The sequence below is a fragment of the Ammodytes marinus genome, assembly GCF_949987685.1.
Source record: "Ammodytes marinus genome assembly, chromosome: 19".
Lineage (NCBI taxonomy): Eukaryota > Metazoa > Chordata > Actinopteri > Uranoscopiformes > Ammodytidae > Ammodytes > Ammodytes marinus.
In genome coordinates this window covers 15,461,503-15,483,171 of record NC_137223.1, presented here as the reverse complement: position 1 = coordinate 15,483,171, position 21,669 = coordinate 15,461,503, and the positions used below count along the sequence as shown (strand labels likewise).

At 41.5% G+C, this 21,669-nt stretch overlaps 1 protein-coding gene across 1 annotated transcript; it reads left to right on the top strand.

Moving 5' to 3' along the window:
- Positions 1 to 2,525: 2,525 nt before the first annotated feature.
- Positions 2,526 to 20,591, top strand: med23 (mediator complex subunit 23). Its single transcript, XM_080048041.1, has 30 exons — positions 2,526 to 2,639; positions 3,347 to 3,378; positions 3,520 to 3,607; positions 3,700 to 3,824; positions 3,969 to 4,080; positions 4,294 to 4,392; positions 4,482 to 4,583; positions 4,669 to 4,738; positions 5,062 to 5,174; positions 5,388 to 5,483; positions 9,308 to 9,514; positions 10,041 to 10,184; positions 10,411 to 10,556; positions 10,667 to 10,912; positions 11,436 to 11,578; positions 12,159 to 12,333; positions 14,220 to 14,383; positions 14,571 to 14,695; positions 14,787 to 14,992; positions 15,414 to 15,594; positions 15,685 to 15,855; positions 17,068 to 17,284; positions 17,442 to 17,551; positions 17,756 to 17,882; positions 18,276 to 18,441; positions 18,629 to 18,701; positions 18,795 to 19,009; positions 19,134 to 19,254; positions 19,380 to 19,511; positions 19,978 to 20,591. Exons 1-30 carry the CDS (start codon positions 2,589 to 2,591, stop codon positions 20,197 to 20,199), a joined length of 4,179 nt encoding a protein of 1,392 aa, XP_079904167.1. The 5' UTR covers positions 2,526 to 2,588; the 3' UTR covers positions 20,200 to 20,591.
- The last annotated feature ends 1,078 nt before the right edge of the window (positions 20,592 to 21,669 follow it).

The following is a 21,669-nucleotide window of genomic DNA, read 5'->3' as shown; positions in this document are numbered from 1 at the left end:
GACAACTCCACAATATTTCATCTGATGAATGACCAAATCATTACTTTTACCGGTGTTTCCCCCATAATATGTCTTAGTCAAGGTGGTCACTGGGCAGGGTCACAGGAGGCGCGTCGCAAAGCGCCGCGGCGAAAATTTTGGGGGTATTTTGCTCAAAGATGCCAATGCGCACTATAGAAATAAACAACTGTTTATTTGAATACAGATGTGCAATTTTGTTTGCTATGTGCAAGTATAATTTTACAGACAGTACAAAACACAATTAAAGAGGACCTATTATACTACTTTTCTGGTCTTAATTTCTTGTTTTACACTGCCATAGAGCAACCTGACACGAATCACATCACAAAAAACTATGTAGATTTTCGGGAAGCTCTTTCTCTTATTTTGGCGATCCAGCACATCCTGTCAACACTTGAGTGTGTGTGCTTCGGCAATCTCCGCTCCCTCCGCCTGTGCATCGGCCATCTCCGCTACCCTCCCCCCTCTTGCAAACCCCACTCCGTTGTGATTGGTTACCTTCCTTCCGGAACACTTTCAGTGGCGGGAAGCGCGAGCATGGACCTATAAAGGCGCGAGGCAGACGCGAACAGGGAAGTGACAGCATTACCATACATGGAAACATCCGCGTGGTCACGTCACGAATTTTTATGCGACGTCACGAAGTATGAAAGGGTAGACCGCTTTGAAGACGTGACTTCTCGACTGGCTAGAATAGTGTTTAGTGCTCTGCACAGACACCCCAGACGGTCAGCAGGGAATACGTCGAAATGCATGTAAGTCATTATTTGATAATTTAGTATGGTTAAGCATGACTATGAATCATCATAACAACGTTTATAGGTCATAAAAGTCAAAAAGCAAAAAAGCTTTTTTCTTTAAGCTTTAAAGAAAACTTCTACTGTTTTTGTGCAATACTATGCAGACACTAAATACAAATAATAGACCATACACTTGTGTAGGCACATCAAGTGCAAATTAAACTTTTTAAAGTTCCTTTATGGATGGGGGGCTGTGATTATTGTGGACAATAGGCCTACTGTGATGCGATAGCCTATAATTAATTAATGGTTATTATTAGCCTACTTGCTTGATTTCTTTTTAAATACAGGTTGTTTTGGAACATGTCTTTCCCAATTTAAAACATAAAAATAAAGCAGCATTGAAAATTCAGAAAATCAATCTTGTTGGCCTACACTAGCATGCTGTTCTACAAATAACTCAATAGTTGAAATAATAAATACAATGTGTTTTCCCCTTAAAATGTCGAAATGCATTTCAAAGGCAGTAACAGTGTGGCACTTCTTTAAACTTACTGAAACTTGCAGGGGCCATCACTCTCATGTATTCATCAGACTTTTCTTTGCGCTGTCTGAGCTGATAGATAGGTTGTGTTGCCACAGTGATGTGGAGTCTTAAACTGTCCTAGCTTTGCCAGCACTTATTTCTGTACAGCTAAATATCCCCATAGAAACATCGCTGCGTTTATTTTCGCCACCAGTTCAATTCAATGTTGGCTTGCTCCTGCTTACTCTCCCGCATACATGGCTTAGTCATGCGCAGGCCCCTGATCTCCTTGCAAGGGTCAGGGGCCTATCACGAGCCAGTCAATTATTTCTTTTTTTGGAATGGCATTGTTCAGGGCCTTCAAAGATCGGGGCCACACATTTAGCTTGTTAAAAAAAAACAAAAAAAAAAAAAAACTTTTTTTTTATGGGCCCCCCTCTGCCTTGGGCCCCCCCACGACTGTATCACTTTTCTACCCAGTCCGTCGGCCCTGTGTGTGTATGTATGACACTGAGGATAGGAAGAAAAAAAACACCACAAAAATATTCGATAGGCTACAGGAGTAATCTGATCCATCTCAATAGGCCTTTAAGTAGCCTAAACCTCAATCAAAAGTTCCTAAAACTTCCCGAATTTTAACTCAACATCAAAAGTAGGCTAATACTCACTATGTAAAATATAATATTGAATAAGTAATTTATTTCTAAATATTTGTGCACGTTATGTATCAGAGAAAAAGTTGATAACGTGCCTGAGGCCTAATGCTCATGCTGACCTTTATTTGTCGTTTGTTTGCAATTTGCTAGTAAATAAATAGTAAAATCTTAATCCTTAATGATTGTAGTGCAGACAAGGTGTATTGGACTACATGTACAGTCATCAACTGGAAATACCCATTCAAATACACAAATGAACACCTGGACCTGCAGAGACATCAGGTGGACGGCACGTGTAATTGCATACAGTTGTCATCGACTATATCAAATCACAGAGGTCAGACTTTTATAAATATATGTTTTCATACATGAATCATATATTAGAAAACTATCAATTATATATTATAATTTTAAATGTTGTGATTTAAAAGGCAGGGTGACACAATAAAGTATGAGGAAAAAGTGAAGCGGAACTGTGCAGCTGGTTTCTCTTTTGTGCCCCCGGACTGCTATTGCAGTTGCGCGTAGCGCGGCGCAAGAGAACCCCGATGCCTGCTACCGTAGCTTTATTGATAGCATTAACTGCGTCCACTGAAGGAGTACACTGATGGTTTGCTAAACATTTACCCTTTTTTGGATGCGAACATGGCGCTCTCGATGGAAACGCAGCTCCAGAGCATCTTTGAGGATGTTGTGGTAATTTGCATATTTATTTTCTGAGTTTAAAGCTAACATTAGTCAGCATTTCAGATAACTTTAGCATGCCTCATTGTTTCACGAACCAGCTGTTTGTTTTTGTCAATTAATAACTCCAACAACGTAGTTGGAAAGCATTTGTTTCTACATACATTAACGTTCTGATTTAAAATATATACATTAACAGCTAATGTTACAACGTCTTCATCACTTACGTTACGTTAACATTTCAAAACAATCCAAGAGTGTATGCATTGTGTTTACGAATGTATTTTTTTTAGATGAGATATAAGTACTTAATCATCAGCTTGTGCATCCTTTTAATGCGCAAATGTATCTTATTCCTTTACCAAGTACCTCATGGTAATTGCATGCTTTAAAAAGTTGTTTTCATTTTTAAACCAACTGAGACATATGTTGTGATTTCCATTGCCAGTGTTTATGTGCACCCACCTTTTCACATATTTTCATATCAATGCCTTAAATAGTATCAGCCATGGTAAAAGCATTAAGAGAGTGGGGATAATGATCTGTAAATGAAGAAGCATTCTACCTGCAACCATGTTGAAATAACATCCCGTATCAGTCACTGCACCGCACTGCACCTTCACTCAGATCCCCAAGGATTCACCCTGCAACATTGTGTGTACTTAGTGTCCTCCCAAAATACCTTTTTATAAAATGTATTTTTCTCCGCCTTTCCTCAGAAAACTGAAATGATAGAAGAGGCCTTCGCCGGGTAAGACGACACTAAACTATACAGACACCTGCACCTCTTGGTGCAATGTTGATTTGTTACACACACTTTTTGTCTCAGAGAACACAATAATATGTTGAATATACAGTGTAAAATGAAATGCTGCAATTGTGTATTTTTTAGAATGTTTATGGACACTCCAGAGGATGAGAGGACTAAACTGATCAGTTGCCTCGGGGCCTTCAGACAATTCTGGGGAACACTTCCACAGGTCTCGTAACACATAAGGGCAGACACACGCTTGCACTTAAGCTGTTGACTGATTGTTCAGATGTTTAAAATTGCCTCCATGTGTCTCTGCAGGAGTCTCATGAACAATGTGTACAGTGGATAGTGCGATTTATACACAGCCAGCACAGTCCCAAAAGGATCTCCTTCCTCTACGACTGTTTAGCAATGGCTGTGGAGACCAGTCTGTTACCGCCGAGGTACGTGTACACACACACACACGCACGCACGCAAACACACACACACACACACACACACACCAGCAAAGTGTTTGTTGGCACTCTCATCTGTTTTGTTATTCCGTCTTAATTATCAATCTAATGAATGTCTTTGTGTGTCTGAAGGATGGTGTGTGTAGCTCTGATAAGCTCGGACAGTTTGGAATGGGAGAGGACTCAGTTGTGGGCATTGACCTTCAAACTGGTTCGCAAGATCATTGGAGGGGTGGACTACAAGGTCTCACACACAGACACACAGCTGACACAGTTCATCAGCAAGCTCAACCATAAGAAGCTCTTGAAAAAAATGCCCACCTGTGATCTTAATGTTTATTGTTTTTTTTTATATGATAATTATATGTTACATTTTTTCACTTTGTTCAAACATCATGATGAAGTTGAAATCTTCCATCTCCCTATTTTGTTTTCATGTAGAATCTGTGTGTTTCAGGGCGTACGAGACCTAATGAAAGCTATACTGGATAAGATTCAAACCATTCCTAACACTGTGAGCTCGGCTATAGTCCAACAGCTTCTGGCTGCCGTAGAGGTATTGTTTTGTTATTTCTTTCTCCTATGATAAGTATCTTAAAGCACACTTCATCTATCACTTACATTTCTATTCTGCTTTCATTCCAGGTGGTAGAGTATATCCTGGACAGAAATGCCTGTCTCCTGCCGGCATATCTTGCCATCACAGAAATCAGAAAACTGTATCCTGAGGGACAGCTAGCACACTGGGTGCGTGTGGGTTTCTTGTGTGTCTGTCTGTCCGTCCTTGTCTCATTGTTTCTTTATTTTTTTTTAATCTGTTCTCTGTTTGTAGCTTCTAGGCAGTTTGATTTCAGACTTTGTGGACAGCTTCAGACCCACAGCCAGAATCAACTCCATTTGTGGTAAGAGGCAAATAAACACACCTGTGCCGGTAGCTCACAAAATATTCATAGAAAAAAAATTCAAGGGTTGTTTTGATACTGTATTTTATATTCTTGACACTTTGAGAAATACATGTTTTTTTCTAACCAACATATAAACTTAAGGGGAAAAGGGAAATCTGATCTAAAGGAGGGGAAAACAGTAGCAATTGTACAACTATAAAGACAAATAAAATAAGCTTCTGCAGTTTCTATTGAACATTCGGTTGACAGCTCAACACTTGCATGTATAGCTCTTTGCATGCCACAGTTTTTTGACCTTTTAATGTGTGTGTCCACCACAGGTCGGTGCAGCTTGTTACCAGTAGTGAATAACAGCGGGGCCATTTGTAACTCCTGGAAGTTAGACCCCACTACACTGCGCTTCCCTCTGAGAGGCATGCTGCCATTTGACAAGGTAACATATTAACACACACACACACACACACACACACACACACACACACACACACACACACACACACACACACACACACACACACACACACACACACACACACACACACACACACACACACACACACACACACACACACACACACACACACACACACACATACATACAATATACACAAAAGCAGCTATAAAATTGTATCTTTTTTATATGTAGGACCTGTTTGAGCCACAGACGGGCTTGCTGCGCTATGTGTTAGAACAGCCATATTCGAGAGAAATGATTTGCAACATGTTAGGACTCAACAAACAGGTATGATGATCTCTTCTACTTTTGATCCTATGCTTCTGTCCCAGGCCCCTCACACTTCCCGTCCATTGACTCTCTTTAATTACTCTCATTTTATAAATCCCCCCCATTCTCTTTTTATCCTACCTGCTTCTTCTTTTTCATTTTGCTCTTTCCGTTTGTATTTTTCCATCTTTACCTGGTTCTAATTATTTTTAAAGTGTTTCCCTTCCTCTATTCCCCTTTCCCTTCCCACCTTTTCCTCGTTTAGCACCCCTCTCCTTCCCTGTTGCCCTGGTTACACAGCTATATAAGACAATACATATGTAAAGCAAGCCTATGCTGTGAGCTTGACCCATAATGCACTGGTGTTAGCTTTCCCTGTTGGGTTCATGCAGTTTGCTCTCAACTCAGCCCAGTTCAATGGGCACCTATTGGACACAGTTTGACCAGCTGTCATTGTGTCCAGACAGTTTGTTGAAAGCAGCAGGGCTCTGATTTTGATTTCACATCGCATCTTGAATATGCAAAAAAACCAAAGAAAAACATCCACCGTGTCTCTCTGAATTGGCTGAATTGATGCAAACCGTGCTGAACGTACAGTGAACAACCTAGCCCCTTAGTCACCTCTTTTTCTTTTCTCTCCTTTCCCCCCTCTGTTTCTTTCTCCTTCCTTCTTTGTATTTCTCTGTTTTGTCCTCTGGTTGTGTGTTGTGTCTGTCCGTTCTCTCTGCCATGCGCTCTCTAGACTCTGAACATTGCTCAGGTATGTCGTTGTTCCTCTTCCCGGTCGCCCGGCCTACCAACTAACCAGCCCATTGGACGCTCAGCTTTTTAGGCATAGCAATGGGAAACTTGACAAAACACAAAAAAACTTGATGGAGTAAAGAGAAATGCTACAGAGCTTGACATGGTCACAGCAGGGCTTCATAGAGATAAACTCAGTATACAGAGACACATGTGGTAAAAAAAAAAATAATGGGCACGAACAGACAAGCAGCCGGTTCATTGATGGACAGGTAGGTTGTATTTTGGCCAAAAATAGAATTCCTGGCTTATAGTACAATTTTATAAACGAAAATAAGCCTATTAGCCATTACTAACTGGTCTCCACTAATGCTCACTAATAGTGAGTAGTAAGGCAGGTCTGTTGATATTTTGCTAGTTAGATTTATACTCCGTAATGTATTTTGCAATATTGGAATAGGTTGTTTTGTTAATGTTTTATACACATCAACTCCTTCACTTTTTTCTTATTTATATTTGACTCCAATTACCGTACATTGATCATTTACGATTTTATTTTAAAACCCTGGATGGTCCTGAATGTCAACTAACATAAAGTCATAGAATCTGTTCACTGCAGTTTGTCATCAGAAAACAGTATGTTTAGTCGCAGCCATTATATTGTGCTGCTGCTCCTATATTTCTGATTTAAACCCTGCTGTTGACATTTCAAGTCCTGCTGCACTGCATGTATGAATGTAGTCTGGTCATTGCCTGTTGTTAGCGAGGTCCTCTCATGTCTGACTTATGCTGCTTTCTATCGTGCAGACCTGGGCAAAACTACTCCATTTTGACTTAACAGTGGTCCTGACCTGCGCAAGAATATAGTATCAAATCAAGTGGCTGTTAAGACAAGTGGCAACCGATACCTACAAGCCACATTGAACAAGAATAGATTGCAATGGCCACACAGTTATCACAGGAGGTCAAGAAGTCTCCAGATCAATTTATCATTATTCATTTACGTATTCTTGGGAAAGGCATGGATTTCTTGTCATGTCTTCTTTGTCTGTTTTAAACTAACTTTTGGCGCTGTTGGTGAACCTCACTTCTATGCGACTTGTGCCATCCAGTTAAACTGCAATTCCAATTTGAGAAAATGATGAAGGCTCTTCAATTAGTGGCTTGTAATTTGGAATGTTCATGCTCTGCTTACTTTGGAGATGGGGTGATATTTTTGTAATTAAGTACAGAGCCCAGATAGCGGTATACACGTTTTTTATGAGCACAGGCAGCTTCAAAAATAGAAGACATGGCAAAGTGTGGATTATCAAGAGCCTTACTCTTATTTTTTTTCTTTTCTTTTCTTTGTTCGGATCAGAGTTTTGCCCAGGTCGGCGGCTGAGTGATTCTGATTGCCTGTCTGACTGGATGAGTGAACTCTGACCTGTGTCGTGTGGTGTTCATTGGTTGATTTTGTGCGTGGTTGATAACTTTTTTTTCCGTTCGTTTTACCAGTTTGGGTTTGAACCGGATGACTGAGGTTTAACGCTATGCCCAATATATCCATTTGGTTCCTTAAGGGCAAAACAGGGATGACTAGGTGCTGTATCGATTCTCATTTTAGTACTCACAAAACTGTGTTTAGAGAAAGTTAGATAACTGCTTCCCAATTGATTGTATTGAGGAATGTATTTGCACTTGATACGCATCAATTTGACATTGTTGGCTTGTCGTATTTGCAGTTGGATTATAGCCCAACCACTGGATCGCTGTTTCTATGTTTGGGAAGTAACTTTGGAAGCCAGCGTTTTCTTTGTACTGTAGACCGAAGATACGCCGATCGTTCCTTCTCTCTTTCTCTCTATTTTTCTTTGTTTTTCTCTCGCTCTATCTCTCTCTGTGTGTGAGCATGTTTGTGTGTGTTTGGTGGCGGAGGAAGAGAAGTGTTGGGTCAGCCTCACAGCTCCTCTTCTTCTTCTTACCAATCATACAACCTTCCCTGTTTGCCTGCATGCAGGAACGCCTTGCACTGTTTGGTTTGATGTTCAGTGCCGTGCTGTTCTGTTTCATATTGTACTGCTCTGTGCTGTTTAGCATATTGCTATGCTGTTCGGAAAGGGCTCTGTTAAGCCCTTCAGTGGTTTGCCACTGCAGAGATCCACACTCCTTCTGCTCCGTCCCCATGGGTGACGTTAAATTTCCCACCCTGGATTAATATGAAAATGTCAGGAGTTTGCAAAAATTAAATTTAAAATTTTTGGCACAAGATGATCTCGGTAAATAATCATTGGTTTAATCTGAAATAGTCTACCTATTTACTCATGCAACCTTACAATTGAGTTCAGTACAGAATTCTTCAATCCATTATTGGGTAAATAGAGCCATATCTAGTCTACACAGTCATACACATGATCTTGTTAACCTACCTTCCCTGTCATTTTCGTGACTTTGCCTTGACCCCCCCCCCTTCCTTACCTCTCTCCTCCTTTTTTATCAAAAGCCCATTTTGCATGAAAGTCTCAACATTACAGATTATTACCCAACATAAGTTTATATATGATGCTCTTTATTTCTATGTGGAAACATTTTGTTGTACAATACTTCTACTGAGCTCAGTTTCACTTTATCACCATGTCAATGTTACAATGTTTTTTCACATACTTTATTTAGATTGTTTTCATTAATTTCTTTAGGAGGACATTGCACATTAATCGCCATTTATCTGTTAAACTACATTCCTTTGGTGGGATATCCTAAAACAAATAACCTCCAATCTTTTCCCACGATTGATGGATACAGTTGTAAATTCAGTGCTAATCTGCAGCTTTTAAATTCAACATTACATCACTATACCCACAAGGCAGCACATGAACCTTCCTTTGGGGATGAAGGTAAATGTGGAAAAAGGGGCCACAGGAGGGTTTACCCAGCAGACATAGGCAGAAAGGAGATGTTGTCCTGCATGCCAAGGATTGGAAAATATTTTATTTATTTATTGTGGGAGCTGTTGAAGCTATCTATTAACATGAATGTGTTAAGTAATGTAATGATGATCTTCCCCCCCTTCTCTCTGCCGCCCCTCTATTTCCTCTCTCCCCTTTAACACTCCCCTCTGCCAGCACAAGCAGCGCTGCCCGGTGCTGGAGGAGCAGCTGGTAGACCTGGTGGTGTACGCCATGGAGCGCTCCGAGACCGAGGAACACTTTGACGCCGACATCGGGGGAACCAGCCAGCTGTTGTGGCAGCACCTCTCCTCCCAGCTCATCTTCTTTGTGCTGTTTCAGTTTGCCAGCTTCCCTCACATGGTGCTCTCCTTACACCAGAAGGTAAGGGAGAACAAGAGGAGGGGAAGAGTTAACTTACCTAATAAAAATAAAAAAAGATAAAAATAAAAATAAAAAAATAATAGGGTTTTGGAATGTGGAATCACTTTAAACAACCAAGACATTTTTTTTAATTAAAAACTGTCTCTTGACCCCCCCCCCCAAAAAAAAAAGTAATAATATAAAAAAGAAAACAACTTTGCTAGTAGTGCAATATGCAAATATCACTGGATTAAGAAATAAAAGACAAAAACCATTCTATATGCAAATATGGTTGCCAGTTAGCCATAGTGGCATAAAATGCAGTCGCACACATCAAAAAAGAGAGGAACTATATTTTCACAAATACGCACATCTTCGTATCAATCAGCTGTTTGGCAGCTTAGTCAGGAACTTGTGTCGTGTCAAAAACGAATTTTTTGGGACCATTAAAGATGTCAGATTTAAAGGGCAAATGCATGTTGTGTTGTGTGTGTGTTTTTAAATGATCATGAAACAGATGTTGTTGAGCTTGTCTTTCTCTCCCTAGCTTGCAGGTAGAGGTCTCATTAAAGGCAGAGACCACCTGATGTGGGTCTTGCTGCAGTTCATATCAGGAAGCATTCAGAAGAACGCTTTAGCTGACTTCCTTCCGGTCATGAAGCTCTTTGACCTGCTTTACCCAGAAAAGGAGGTACGTGTGTGTCTGACAAGAAATTATTTTGGCTTACAATGAACATTATCACTAGTGTTCTATTTAAATTGATCATATCTTGTCTATGTTGCTGTATATTCTATTGCAGTTGAATGTTTTATTGGCATTGGTAAAGAAGAATGCTACGAATTTTGGTAGGATTGTATAAGTAACAACTTTAAAAGGTAGTACCATCAGATATATCTGTTTGCTCTCCCCTCTGCAGTGCATTCCAGTTCCAGACATCAACAAGCCCCAGTCCACCCATTCCTTTGCCATGACCTGCATCTGGATCCACCTGAACCGCAAAGCTCAAAATGACAACTCTAAACTACAGATACCAATACCACACTCTCTGAAACTACATCATGAGTATGTAACAACACTGTGCACCTTCCAAGCATCTGCACATCAAAATACTTTGCCAGGTTAATAGTTCAATAACACCCAAGCTAACATATTTCTCCTTCCCCGTCATTAAGGTTTCTCCAGCAGTCGCTGCGAAACAAGACTCTGGGCATGTCCGATTATAAGATCGCCCTGCTGTGTAACGCCTACAGCACCAACTCGGAGTGCTTCACGCTGCCAATGGGCGTCCTGGTAGAGACCATCTATGGAAACGGAGTTATGAGGATCAACTTACCAGGCACCAACTGTATGGCGTCGGGGTCTGTCACCCCACTGCCAATGAACCTGCTGGATTCGCTAACAGTGCATGCAAAGATGAGGTAGGGTAGAGAGCAAAGGATCTGCAAAATAATTGAAGGTAGTCAGCGATTCTGGATAGTGTTTGTAGACAAAAATCACTGGTTTGTCAAAATCAGTGAATATCTCCTCAACTATCTGCTACCTGTCCGTACTGTGTGAGCGCTGAAAAATTTAAATCCAGTGTAAATACACAGCTTAGGCTCAGTAAACAGTAACGTATGTAAACAAAGTTTTTTGCAAACAAAGAGGGCTCACCTTAGCTAGCCACATGCTTGTTTACAGAGCCTAGGCTGTGTATTAACAACAGTTTTCTTTCGGTGCACCCACAGTACGGACAGGTAGCGGATGGGAGGAGATTTTCATTGATTTAGTCAACAAATATTCTCCAGATCGCTGACTCCACCTTCAAGGGCAAATTGAGCACAATTGGGTGCTTTAAAATCATATTTAGTGAATTCACAAAGAATAGACCATACATTATACAAAGAGCTGATTAGATCATTTTTATTAAAGGCATTAACACTTTTTTTGTTCTGCCTCCAGTCTAATCCATAGTATTGCCACACGGGTAATAAAGTTGGCCCAAGCCAAATCCAGCATCACCCTGGCCCCTGCACTGGTGGAAACATACAGCAGACTGTTGGTCTACATGGAGATTGAGTCGCTGGGCATCAAAGGATTCATCAGTGAGTTATAGAGATGTTTTTATTCACTGAAAATTCAGGCACTGAATTTCAGGCATGTTAAGCACAAAGTGTGATTTGTCCAACCCATATCTTTATGTTCCCTGATGAATAATTATTGACCATCACAGTATTAAGTGCCGGCACACACTCATGTGGATACACTTGTCTTACACTTGAAGAAGCACAGATTAACAGACAGTGCAAGAGGAAGCGAGAAAGGAAAGGATTTGATTAGCCACTTGTCTTATTAATACAGTACATCATTAGCCTCCATAGAGAGCAACCCTCAAGATAAAATGAACTCGCTGATGTAAAAAGAAAGACATACAGTATATACTGAGGCAATATCAGCATCATAGACTGTTCATTAGATAGATAGATGGATAGATAGATGGATGGATGGATGGATACGGATAGATGGATGGATGGATACGGATAGATGGATAGATCAACATCAGCATGAGTTTTAAACAAAAAAATATATAAATAAAATCCATCTTTAGAGCTTAGTCCCAATTTCTGTTCAGTGATCACTGTTTTGTCAACCGCGTTGAGTTTTCACCTTTGTCTGTTTGCTCAGGCCAGTTGCTGCCTAACGTGTTTAAGTCCCATGCGTGGGGAATCCTTCACACGTTACTGGAGATGTTCAGCTACAGGATGCACCACATCCAGCCACACTACAGAGTCCAGCTGTTGAGCCATCTGCACAGTCTGGCTGCAGTGCCCCAGACCAACCAGAATCAACTGCATCTGTGGTAATGTGGACACGGACATCCAGTGTTTCCCCTAGAACTTTTTTTAGGCCCGGTGGTAAGAGCTGATGAAGAGTATGCACGCCGCGTGCGTATCAAATTTCTAGAAGAAAGTGACCAAAACGAACCCCATTTGGGATGAGCCTCTTTTAAAAGCCCGTTAAGAATGAGGGCATAGGGTTATGCTTTCACATTCAGTACGTTTGTACATGTGGTGTTTCTCACAGGATTTTTAGATCCTGCTGGGTGAGAATGGACCTTCTAGGGGGTCTGGGGGTATCCCCCTGCAGAAGAAAACTTTATCCTTTTAAAGTTAAATGCATCAATCTGGTGCACTTTGAGCGGTGAAATCTGATTAATTCTGTGCTCTGTAAACAACTGTCATATGTCCTGCCTATAACTATTTCCTGTAATAATTTGGACACAAGCCATGTAAACTATTGAAGAAAAACACGTAGATTTCAATAAAAAACAATAAACACTAAGCTCTAATATAGACAGGTCCTGTCTAGGACTCATTTCTGGAGTAATCTGAGTCACCTAACCTTGAAGCTAGCCTACTGACATTTAAAAAAAAAATTTTTTAGGCAAATAGCCTTGTTGAAAATAAATTAATTAACATAGGCTACACATCATGATTAGCCTATCAACATGTGTGCTACATAAGGCAAATTCCCTATTCCGACCATTATATTTCATCTAGCCTATTTCTCAATTTAAAACATAAAAATAAAGAAGCATTGAAAATACAAAAAAATAAAGCTTGTAGCCCTACTATGGCCTGCTGTTTTCAAGATAACTTAACAGTTAAAACAATAAATACATTAATATGTCCCTTGAAAATAAATGAATGCTTTTCTGAGAATGCCAAAGGCAGTAGCAGTGTGGAACTTCTGTAAACTTACTGAAACGTGTGCATGCCGTTTTTTTCAGCGCTGTCTCAGCTGATACAGATTGGTTGTGTTGCCACGGCGACGTAGCGATTTTAACTTTCTAAGTTTTGCTCAGCACTTTTTCCTGTTCAACGTCCCTGTTACTGAGTCCTTAATATTTCCACAGAGCAGGCGCTGGTTTTATTTTCGCCACTAGTTCAGCGTTTGCTTGCTAGTCATGCTTCTGCTCATTGGCTTCCGTGTTTAACAAGTGCGCACCGAATGCACACGCGCATCGCGCCGCGCGCAGACACACACGCAGACACACAGATCAGCTGATGGGATGATCAAACGAGAGGTTGTAAAGACAGGCGCACACGAGGGGTAGACCGACAGTGCCGCGCAGACGCGCGCAAATGATTATTACGGAATCAATGAAAGAAATGATTAAAAAAAATAATAATAATTTAAGTCAGGCTGCTGTTGGCCTGGCGGGGGGTCTCGTTGGCCTGGCGGCCCCGGCCTGTATAATGGTAGGGGAAACACTGGACATCCACATATATTCAACATACTCACTGCATGATTACTGATACTACTGCTACTGAAACTCAAAATCAAACTTCACTACTTCAGTTCTCATGCTTGTAGAATTAAACATTCTACAGTGTCTACAGCTTATGATTTAGAAGCTGTTGAGGACAAGAATCCACACCGCATTTTCTGTGTGTACTGTGGTTTTAATTATGTTTCCTCTGGATTAGTCACCATCTGCATGGAGTAAACCTAAGCTGTCACAGAATGCTACACCATAAGTGTTTATGCTACAAAAATATCATCATTTCAGCTGCAATGATTAATCCCACACATCCTAGACTTTGTAGAAAAAAACACAGGATAAATCAATAAAATCAATGATTGACTGAAGAACTACGGTTTCATGTTGTACATGTGTCTTATTGTCTCTCCACTTGATAATGGTTTGTCTCATTGTTGCCATCTCTGTGTCTCTCCCCTCAGTGTTGAGAGCACAGCCCTGAGGTTGATCACAGCATTGGGGAGCTCAGAGGTTCAGCCCCAGTTCACTCGCTTCCTCAACGACCCCAAAACTGTCCTGTCGGCCGAGTCTGAAGAGCTGAACCGAGCCTTGATCCTCACACTGGCCAGAGCCACACACGTCACTGGTAACACTCACTCTGGATCTACTTCTTTACAACTCTCTTTGCTGGTTTGTTTGTTGTTTTCTTTCTTTCCTTCCTTTCTTTCTCAACTATTCCTGTTAACTGTCAGTACAACTACGACTACTGCTCCTATTTCCCGTATGCTCTTCATTATGTATTTTGAAGTTGCCTGTGTCGTGTCTGTGTATAGATTTTTTCACAGGCTCTGACTCCATCCATGGGACCTGGTGTAAAGACATCCTCCAGACCATCATGAACTTCACGCCTCATAACTGGGCCTCACACACTCTGTCCTGCTTCCCTGCCCCACTGCAGGTGCGCTGCGGTCACTTAGGCACCAATGAAACTGAGAGTATTCAAACTGTGCAAATGTATTATACACCTTCTCTTCGTCTCTTCCTCTCAGGCGTTCTTCAAACAGAACAATGTTCCCCAGGAGTCTCGATTCAACCTGAAGAAGAACGTGGAAGAGGAGTACAGGAAGTGGAAGTCCATGGCCAACGAGAATGACATCATTACCCACTTCTCCATGCAGGGCTCCCCCCCACTGTTCCTCTGTCTGCTGTGGAAGATGCTGTTGGAGACGGACCACATTAACCAGATAGGCTTCAGGTTGGCTGTCATTATTTTGTTTTGTGTACTAATTAAAGTCACATTGTACACTTTAGTACCTATACAAAGCATTTTATTTTTTATTTTGTCTAATAAAAAGCATTAGTTGTAATTTTCAACACCAATAAAAGTAATACGGGTTGATGATAATTAACAGAAAGCTTCAAATTGTATTTGAAACTTCTTCATTTTCTCACAGTTTCAGTTTAAGTTTCAGTTTTATTGACATCACTGTGTTTGTTTTGATTAAGCATGTGGTAATGAATTATTTCACCACTGATGTTGTGGCATTTAACGTTTACACCAATTAGTGCTTTTCCCCCCCGAGTGTCTAAACAACACTTGTAATCTAATTGATCCAGTGGGAGAATACAGTGTTTGTTTGACGAGCTAACCGTAGCGTGATTTTCCACTCCCTCAGGGTCTTGGAGCGTATCGGGGCTCGTGCGCTGGTGGCTCACGTGCGAACATTTGCAGACTTCCTCGTCTACGAGTTCTCCACATCAGCCGGAGGACAGCAGCTCAACAAGTGCATCGAAATCCTCAACGACATGGTCTGGAAATACAACATAGTCACCCTGGACAGGCTCATTCTGTGTCTGGTAAGTAGGGAACTTGAATACAGAGAAATATTTGCCGCCGTTTTGTCGACGTTTGATGTGTCCTCACGTCTCTTTCTTCTCTACGTCCAGGCGATGCGAAGCCACGAAGGCAACGAGGCTCAGGTGTGTTACTTCATCATCCAGCTGCTGCTGCTGAAGCCCAACGACTTCAGGAACCGAGTCAACGATTTTGTCAAGGAGAACGCTCCAGAGCACTGGCTGCAGAGTGACTGGCACAACAAGCACATGGCCTACCACAAGGTACACATGGAACAAACACAGCATCTCTTGTTGTGTGTTTAACGGCCTCCACACACATCCTGCGTCTACCTCTGGAACGCGTCGCGTTACCTTACTGCTGCCTCTCTCGGACTTTTCTTGGACACACATGCAGCGCTGCTTCTAAAAGCCCTATCTTTCTACATAGAGTTTTCATAGATAATTCCCATTAAAAAATTAAGTTATTTCATGTCATCTATGATGCATATGATTTATATTGAGTCTGGACAGTAATCCGTGCGCCCCATTGCCATTTTTTTTTCTTTTTTTTTGCCATATTTTCGCTTGTTGGAAGTTTTATTTTGAAGGGGACACACCAGGAAATGGTGAAACTACAGCGAAAGCTGCCAGTATGAAGTCAATATGACTCTCAGCAGAGTATTTCAAAAATCACTTTACTGATTTATACGGGAGAGAGAGAGGGGGGTGTGGTCGGGGAAGAAGAAGGCCGTAGACACAGATAGAGCAACGGAAAACTGTTGCGCTCATCATGATCTTTTTTATTTCTTCACTATATTGGATCTCTATATGTGTCATTTATCCAAAAATGAAATGCCAGAACTAATTGAAAATTTGGTTTTAAATCCCTCGGATTTTGATTGCACAATTAAATCGTGAAATAAAGGGATTATTCGCGTATACGACTGAGGGATGTTTTATTTTGAAATAAACACACCGGGTAAACGTGTAACTAGAGTGAATGCTGCTGGTATGACTGTCGGCAGAGTATTTCTCTATCAGTCAAAGCACAGAGACGCGAGAGAGACGCGCTGCTCTCAGAAAAAAAATAGGCGAGCCTCCTGAGGTGAAGGGGAGCGTCGCTGCAGACGTGCCTCCGACGCGCCTCAGCAGTGCGTCTGAGGTTGGATGTGTGCTCGCTCTACGTTGATTTCACAGTCTGTGACAAAAAGTCAGACGCAGACGCGAGGTAGACGCGCAGTAGAGGTAGGATGTGTGTGGGGGCCGTAAGTTTTTTTCAGAAGCTTAAAAAAGTAACCTTGGGGTACTTAAGATATTGTTAAAATAAATTCTTGGCGAAAATCAAGGAATATCTCATCACAATCCGCTACCTGTCTGTACTATGAGTGCGCTGATCATGGATAGATATTTCGTGAACTAGCATTCTCTAGAATCGCTGAGTCCACCTTTTAAACCGATATTAGTTTGATTTGAATGTTTTTTGTCCCACCTTAGAAATACCCAGAGAAGCTGTACTTTGAGGGACTTGCAGACCAAGTCAACCCCCCCATGCAGCTCCAGCCTCATTACCTGCCCATCTACTTTGGCAACGTGTGCCTCCGCTTCCTGCCTGTCTTTGACATCGTCATCCATCGCTTCCTGGAGCTTCTTCCCGTCTCCAAGTCTCTGGAAACGCTGCTGGACCATCTTGGAGGGCTCTACAAGTTCCATGGTGAGAACGTTTGTCATACAAATATTTAAAATAATAAAATAAGACTGAGTGGATGAATGAGGAAGCAGGTTTAGAAACCCATACCCATATGTGAATGACCTTTTATTGGACATTATTTGGACTCACTGATGATTTTTCCCGCTCTGTTTGTGTGCAGACCGCCCAGTCACCTACCTGTACAACACACTTCACTACTACGAGCGACATCTGAGAGACAGAACCAGTCTGAAGAGAAAACTTGTGCATGCCATCATGTCTTCACTGAAGGTAAGGGAAAGGAGATGAAAGAAGAGAGCGAGACACACACACACACACAGACACACCAGAAAATATTGTTGTATTATTTATTAAAACAATGCAGGTCTATGGCATGTAGTCATTCCTTGACGGTCTTTCATTTTTATATGTGAACTAAGTTAACTGTCATATATGTTTTATCATGTAACTTTACATTGTTTTATTTCTGTATAGGACAACCGTGCACCAGGCTGGTGCCTTAGTGAAACCTATATAAAGTGTGCTATGAACCCCAGAGAGGACAACGTGTGGCTCCCCGATGACACCTACTACTGCAAACTGATTGGACGTCTGGTGGACAATATCCTTATGTAATCTCCCCCCTGTTTGTAGATGGATCCAACACTGTCCTCTCTAGCTTACTCTGATACTGCCTAATAAAAAGTAATTGGCCTCTGGGGTACCTGAATAATACAGTATATTTACCTTACTGCCAATACTTAGTGTCCCTTAATGTCTCTTTGCTTTAGGGAGAGATAGTAATTGCTCTTGATCTGCAGGTTATTTAAACTGTAGGCCATAATTGCAACCAGTGTTATACTGTTTCAAAAGAGAAGACTTATTGAAAAAAAGATGGAAGAAATTGATAGGCATGTCAGCCATTGTATAAGCAGCTTGTAATTAAAATAGGGACAATTCACACATTAATAAACCTTGTTTCTAGTGCTCTTTGCCCTCCTTGACTCTCTCTCACCCATGGCTGGCAAGTCACCGGGTCCCTTCCCCAACTGTGACTGGCGGTTCAACGAGTTCCCCAACCCCGCGGCCCATGCCCTGCACGTCACCTGCGTGGAGCTCATGGCTTTGGCCGTGCCGGGAAAAGATGTTGGCAACGCTCTGCTCAACGTCGCGTTGAAAAGGTACAATTGATTGATCAGGTCGAAATGACTGTAAAACTGCTAATATTGGAATGATAAAAGTCGCTTATAACTATTTGGGTGACAGTGTGTTGAACTGATGTTCTATTTCATAGACATATTTTAAGCTGTGTGTGCTGGGCAATAAATAAGAATTTTATGTGAATAATTAATTTATTTTACCTTTTAGCCAACCTCTGGTTCCCAGAGAGAACATCACAGCATGGATGAATGCCATTGGACTTGTGATAACCGCACTTCCTGTAAGAAAAAGCCTTGTCACCGTTCTTTATCATTTGGAAGGTTCTTATGGAGTGTGTTTCCCATGACCACCTTCTTCTTCATGCCTCTTCCAGGAGCCATACTGGATTGTTCTCCACGACCGCATCGTGTCTGTGCTGGGCTCTCCAGCGCTGACGTCAGAGACAGAGTGGGCCGGTTATCCCTTCGCCTTGCTTGACTTCACAGCCTGCCACCAGAGCTACAGCGAAATGAACTGCAGTTACGTGCTAGCGTTAGCGCACGCCGTCTGGCATCACTCATCCATCGGACAGCTGTCTCTGATTCCCAAGTATGGAAGTCTTCCTCAGTGTCTGTCTTGAAGTTCTCTCTTCTTTCGCTCTGTATTTTTTTCTTTAGGCTCTTAAGTCCACATTTCATTCATAGTTTGTGTCTCAATGAATGTATGACTGTAGGTTCCTGTCAGAGACACTGAAGCCCATCGTCAAGACGGAGTTCCAGTTACTCTACGTGTATCACCTGGTGGGGCCGTTCCTGCAGCGCTTCCAGCAAGAGAGGACACGATGCATGTTGGAGGTACTCAAACATTTGACCGAACATTACTGAGATGACATGTGTAACAATGTTATGTACAATATTGCCCCCGTAACTTGAGTGGTATTTGTCAAGTCTTTTGATATAGCTCTGTTTATGTATTTCAGATTGGCGTGGCCTTCTATGAGATGCTCCAGGCGGTGGACCAACACTGTCAACATCTCAACTACATGGACCCAATCTGTGACTTCCTTTACCACATCAAATACATGTACACTGGAGACAGTGTGAAGGAGCAGGTGAGCCTCTGTCTATTTTTATTAAAATAACATACTTTTTTATATAAAAAAAAAACGTTAACATGATCATTCTACAAAATAACAGTCTGAGTAACTGGATGGAAAAGCTAAAAAAGGAGACAGCCGGAGACTTCGGTAACCCAGGTGACATCTGTGAACTAACAGCTCCTTAAGGAGACACTATTGTGTTTCCAGTTTCCATTTTTAGTTTGAATCTGTCACCTGCTGCGCAGCTAGACGAGTCCCCACTGGTGTACGGACCTGACAGCGGAGTTAATTAGAGATGACTCTGTAGCTTGACTTTCTGCCTCAGGCATACACAAATAAATAAGCAAAGATAAAGCAATTGAACACTGAAAGTACTCTTAAAGGTGGATTCTGGAGAATAGTTGTTGTATAAAAACCCTTTTATAAACCCCCCCCCCTCTCTCTCTGTCTATGTCTGTTAATCTCTCCATCTCTCCAGGTGGAAAAAAACATCATGACTCTGCGTCCGGCCATGAAGCTGCGTCTGCGCTTCATCACACACAGCAGCAAGATAGAGACTTCTTCATCGGCTGCCACGGCGACCGCCTCCACTGTCTCCTCCTCATCCTCCTCTGCCCCTCAGCCCCCCTCCACCTCACTCTCATCGTCCGCCGCTGCTGCCTCGCCCTCCTCCACACAGCACACTCACACACCTATGTAGCCGGACTAGGTCTGCACACACAAAGGTATGGTCATTAAGGTGGACTTTAAACGCATACCCACAATCAATGAACTGAGTATTTGGAGTTTTGGAAGCGTTCCTGCAATTAGTTGTTTTCATTGACTTGGAATTTGCTTAAAGTAAGGATAGGTTTCAGATTGTCTCTCTGAAGTGAAGAATTTATAGGAAAAAAAATATAATGGGTTACTAAAACATGAACTTCCAAGCAAAAAGGTAGTGATTTTCAACAACGCATCTCTACCAAAGAAAACAACTAACAACAATATGTAGCTCTTGGGAGGATAACAATGGCGAAGCATTTCTTGTTACTATCATGGCATCTTTTCTTATTTTCCTGTTGTCAATTTTTATATTGTACATTATTATTAAGTCATTAAAAAAAAGATTTTGATAATCTGGGTTCAGCTGCTTATTGATGCTTCATTCTATGCACTCATGCATTTACCAGTCCCAGGATAATGTGTTACATCAGTGGACCCTTAATCGGGTCTAAGGTGAGTCACACTGAGTCATGACGGAGAACACTGCACTAAGCTACTGTTATCCTAAATACAGGGTAATAACACAGTACCATGATACCAGTAGGGGGAGTTCAGTCACTTGTACTTCTTACTATTGGAGCTTGGAGAGAGGGATACTCCACAGACCTTGTGGGACCCATTAGATTGATTCCCTGTCTTCCTGCCAGAGGGATATCTCTAAAATATATAAATAGATAAACATTACATTTGGTGGAAAGCCAAGTTTTGAGCTAAGAACACTTTTTTTTCCATTTGACAATTGGCAATTGATCTAATGCTGAGAGAGACTTGATGCAAGATTCCAGGGGACTATTTGTTGAAGTGGTTCCTTTGGCTGTTACAGTAAGCTTGATAATAGACGCATTGAGGGTGTTTACAGTTTCATCCTGCAATATATAGTCAGTAAAATAATTTCTCTGTAACCCGTCACGTGGTAAGATACCACATGCCTGTTCTTTGGTCCTTTGACCTTAATGCTTACATGCTAATATTAAGCAGGTTGCATGTTAACAATTTTCAGCATCTTAGTTTAGCGTTTTTAGCAGGCTAACATGAGCTAATTAGTACTACACACAAAATAGTTAAAATAGGACAAAATAGGATTAAACAGTCTTCTTGACTAACAAATACGTTAGCTGCTAACGGCCTGTTCAGCATCAAGCATCAGATACATTGGGTGACTGCCTGCTGAACATGTTGGAACATCTTGCAAGTGGAGAGCCAAATATTTCCATTTTAAAAAACAGCGCTTAAAGAGTGAATATATGATTTTCATTTGCTAAGTGACCAGAAACATGGTTCCAAATTAATGAAATAAGTGGACAAAAAAAATCTGTTGTTGAAATAAGTTGACTGAACACCATCAACAATGAAGGCGTATACTTAAGGTAGGGTCCCATAAAGGTTTCTTGTGTTCTCTGACAAGCCA

What these genes read in the sequence shown, in the direction of transcription:
- med23 (XM_080048041.1), top strand. Translation starts at nt 2,589, where the DNA reads ATGGCGCTCTCGATGGAAACGCAGCTCCAGAGCATCTTTGAGGATGTT. An exon ending in ACAGGCTCATTCTGTGTCTG is followed by an intron (nt 15,595 to 15,684) that starts GTAAGTAGGGAA and finishes CTCTACGTCCAG; the next exon opens with GCGATGCGAAGCCACGAAGG. An exon ending in CCATCATGTCTTCACTGAAG is followed by an intron (nt 17,552 to 17,755) that starts GTAAGGGAAAGG and finishes ATTTCTGTATAG; the next exon opens with GACAACCGTGCACCAGGCTG.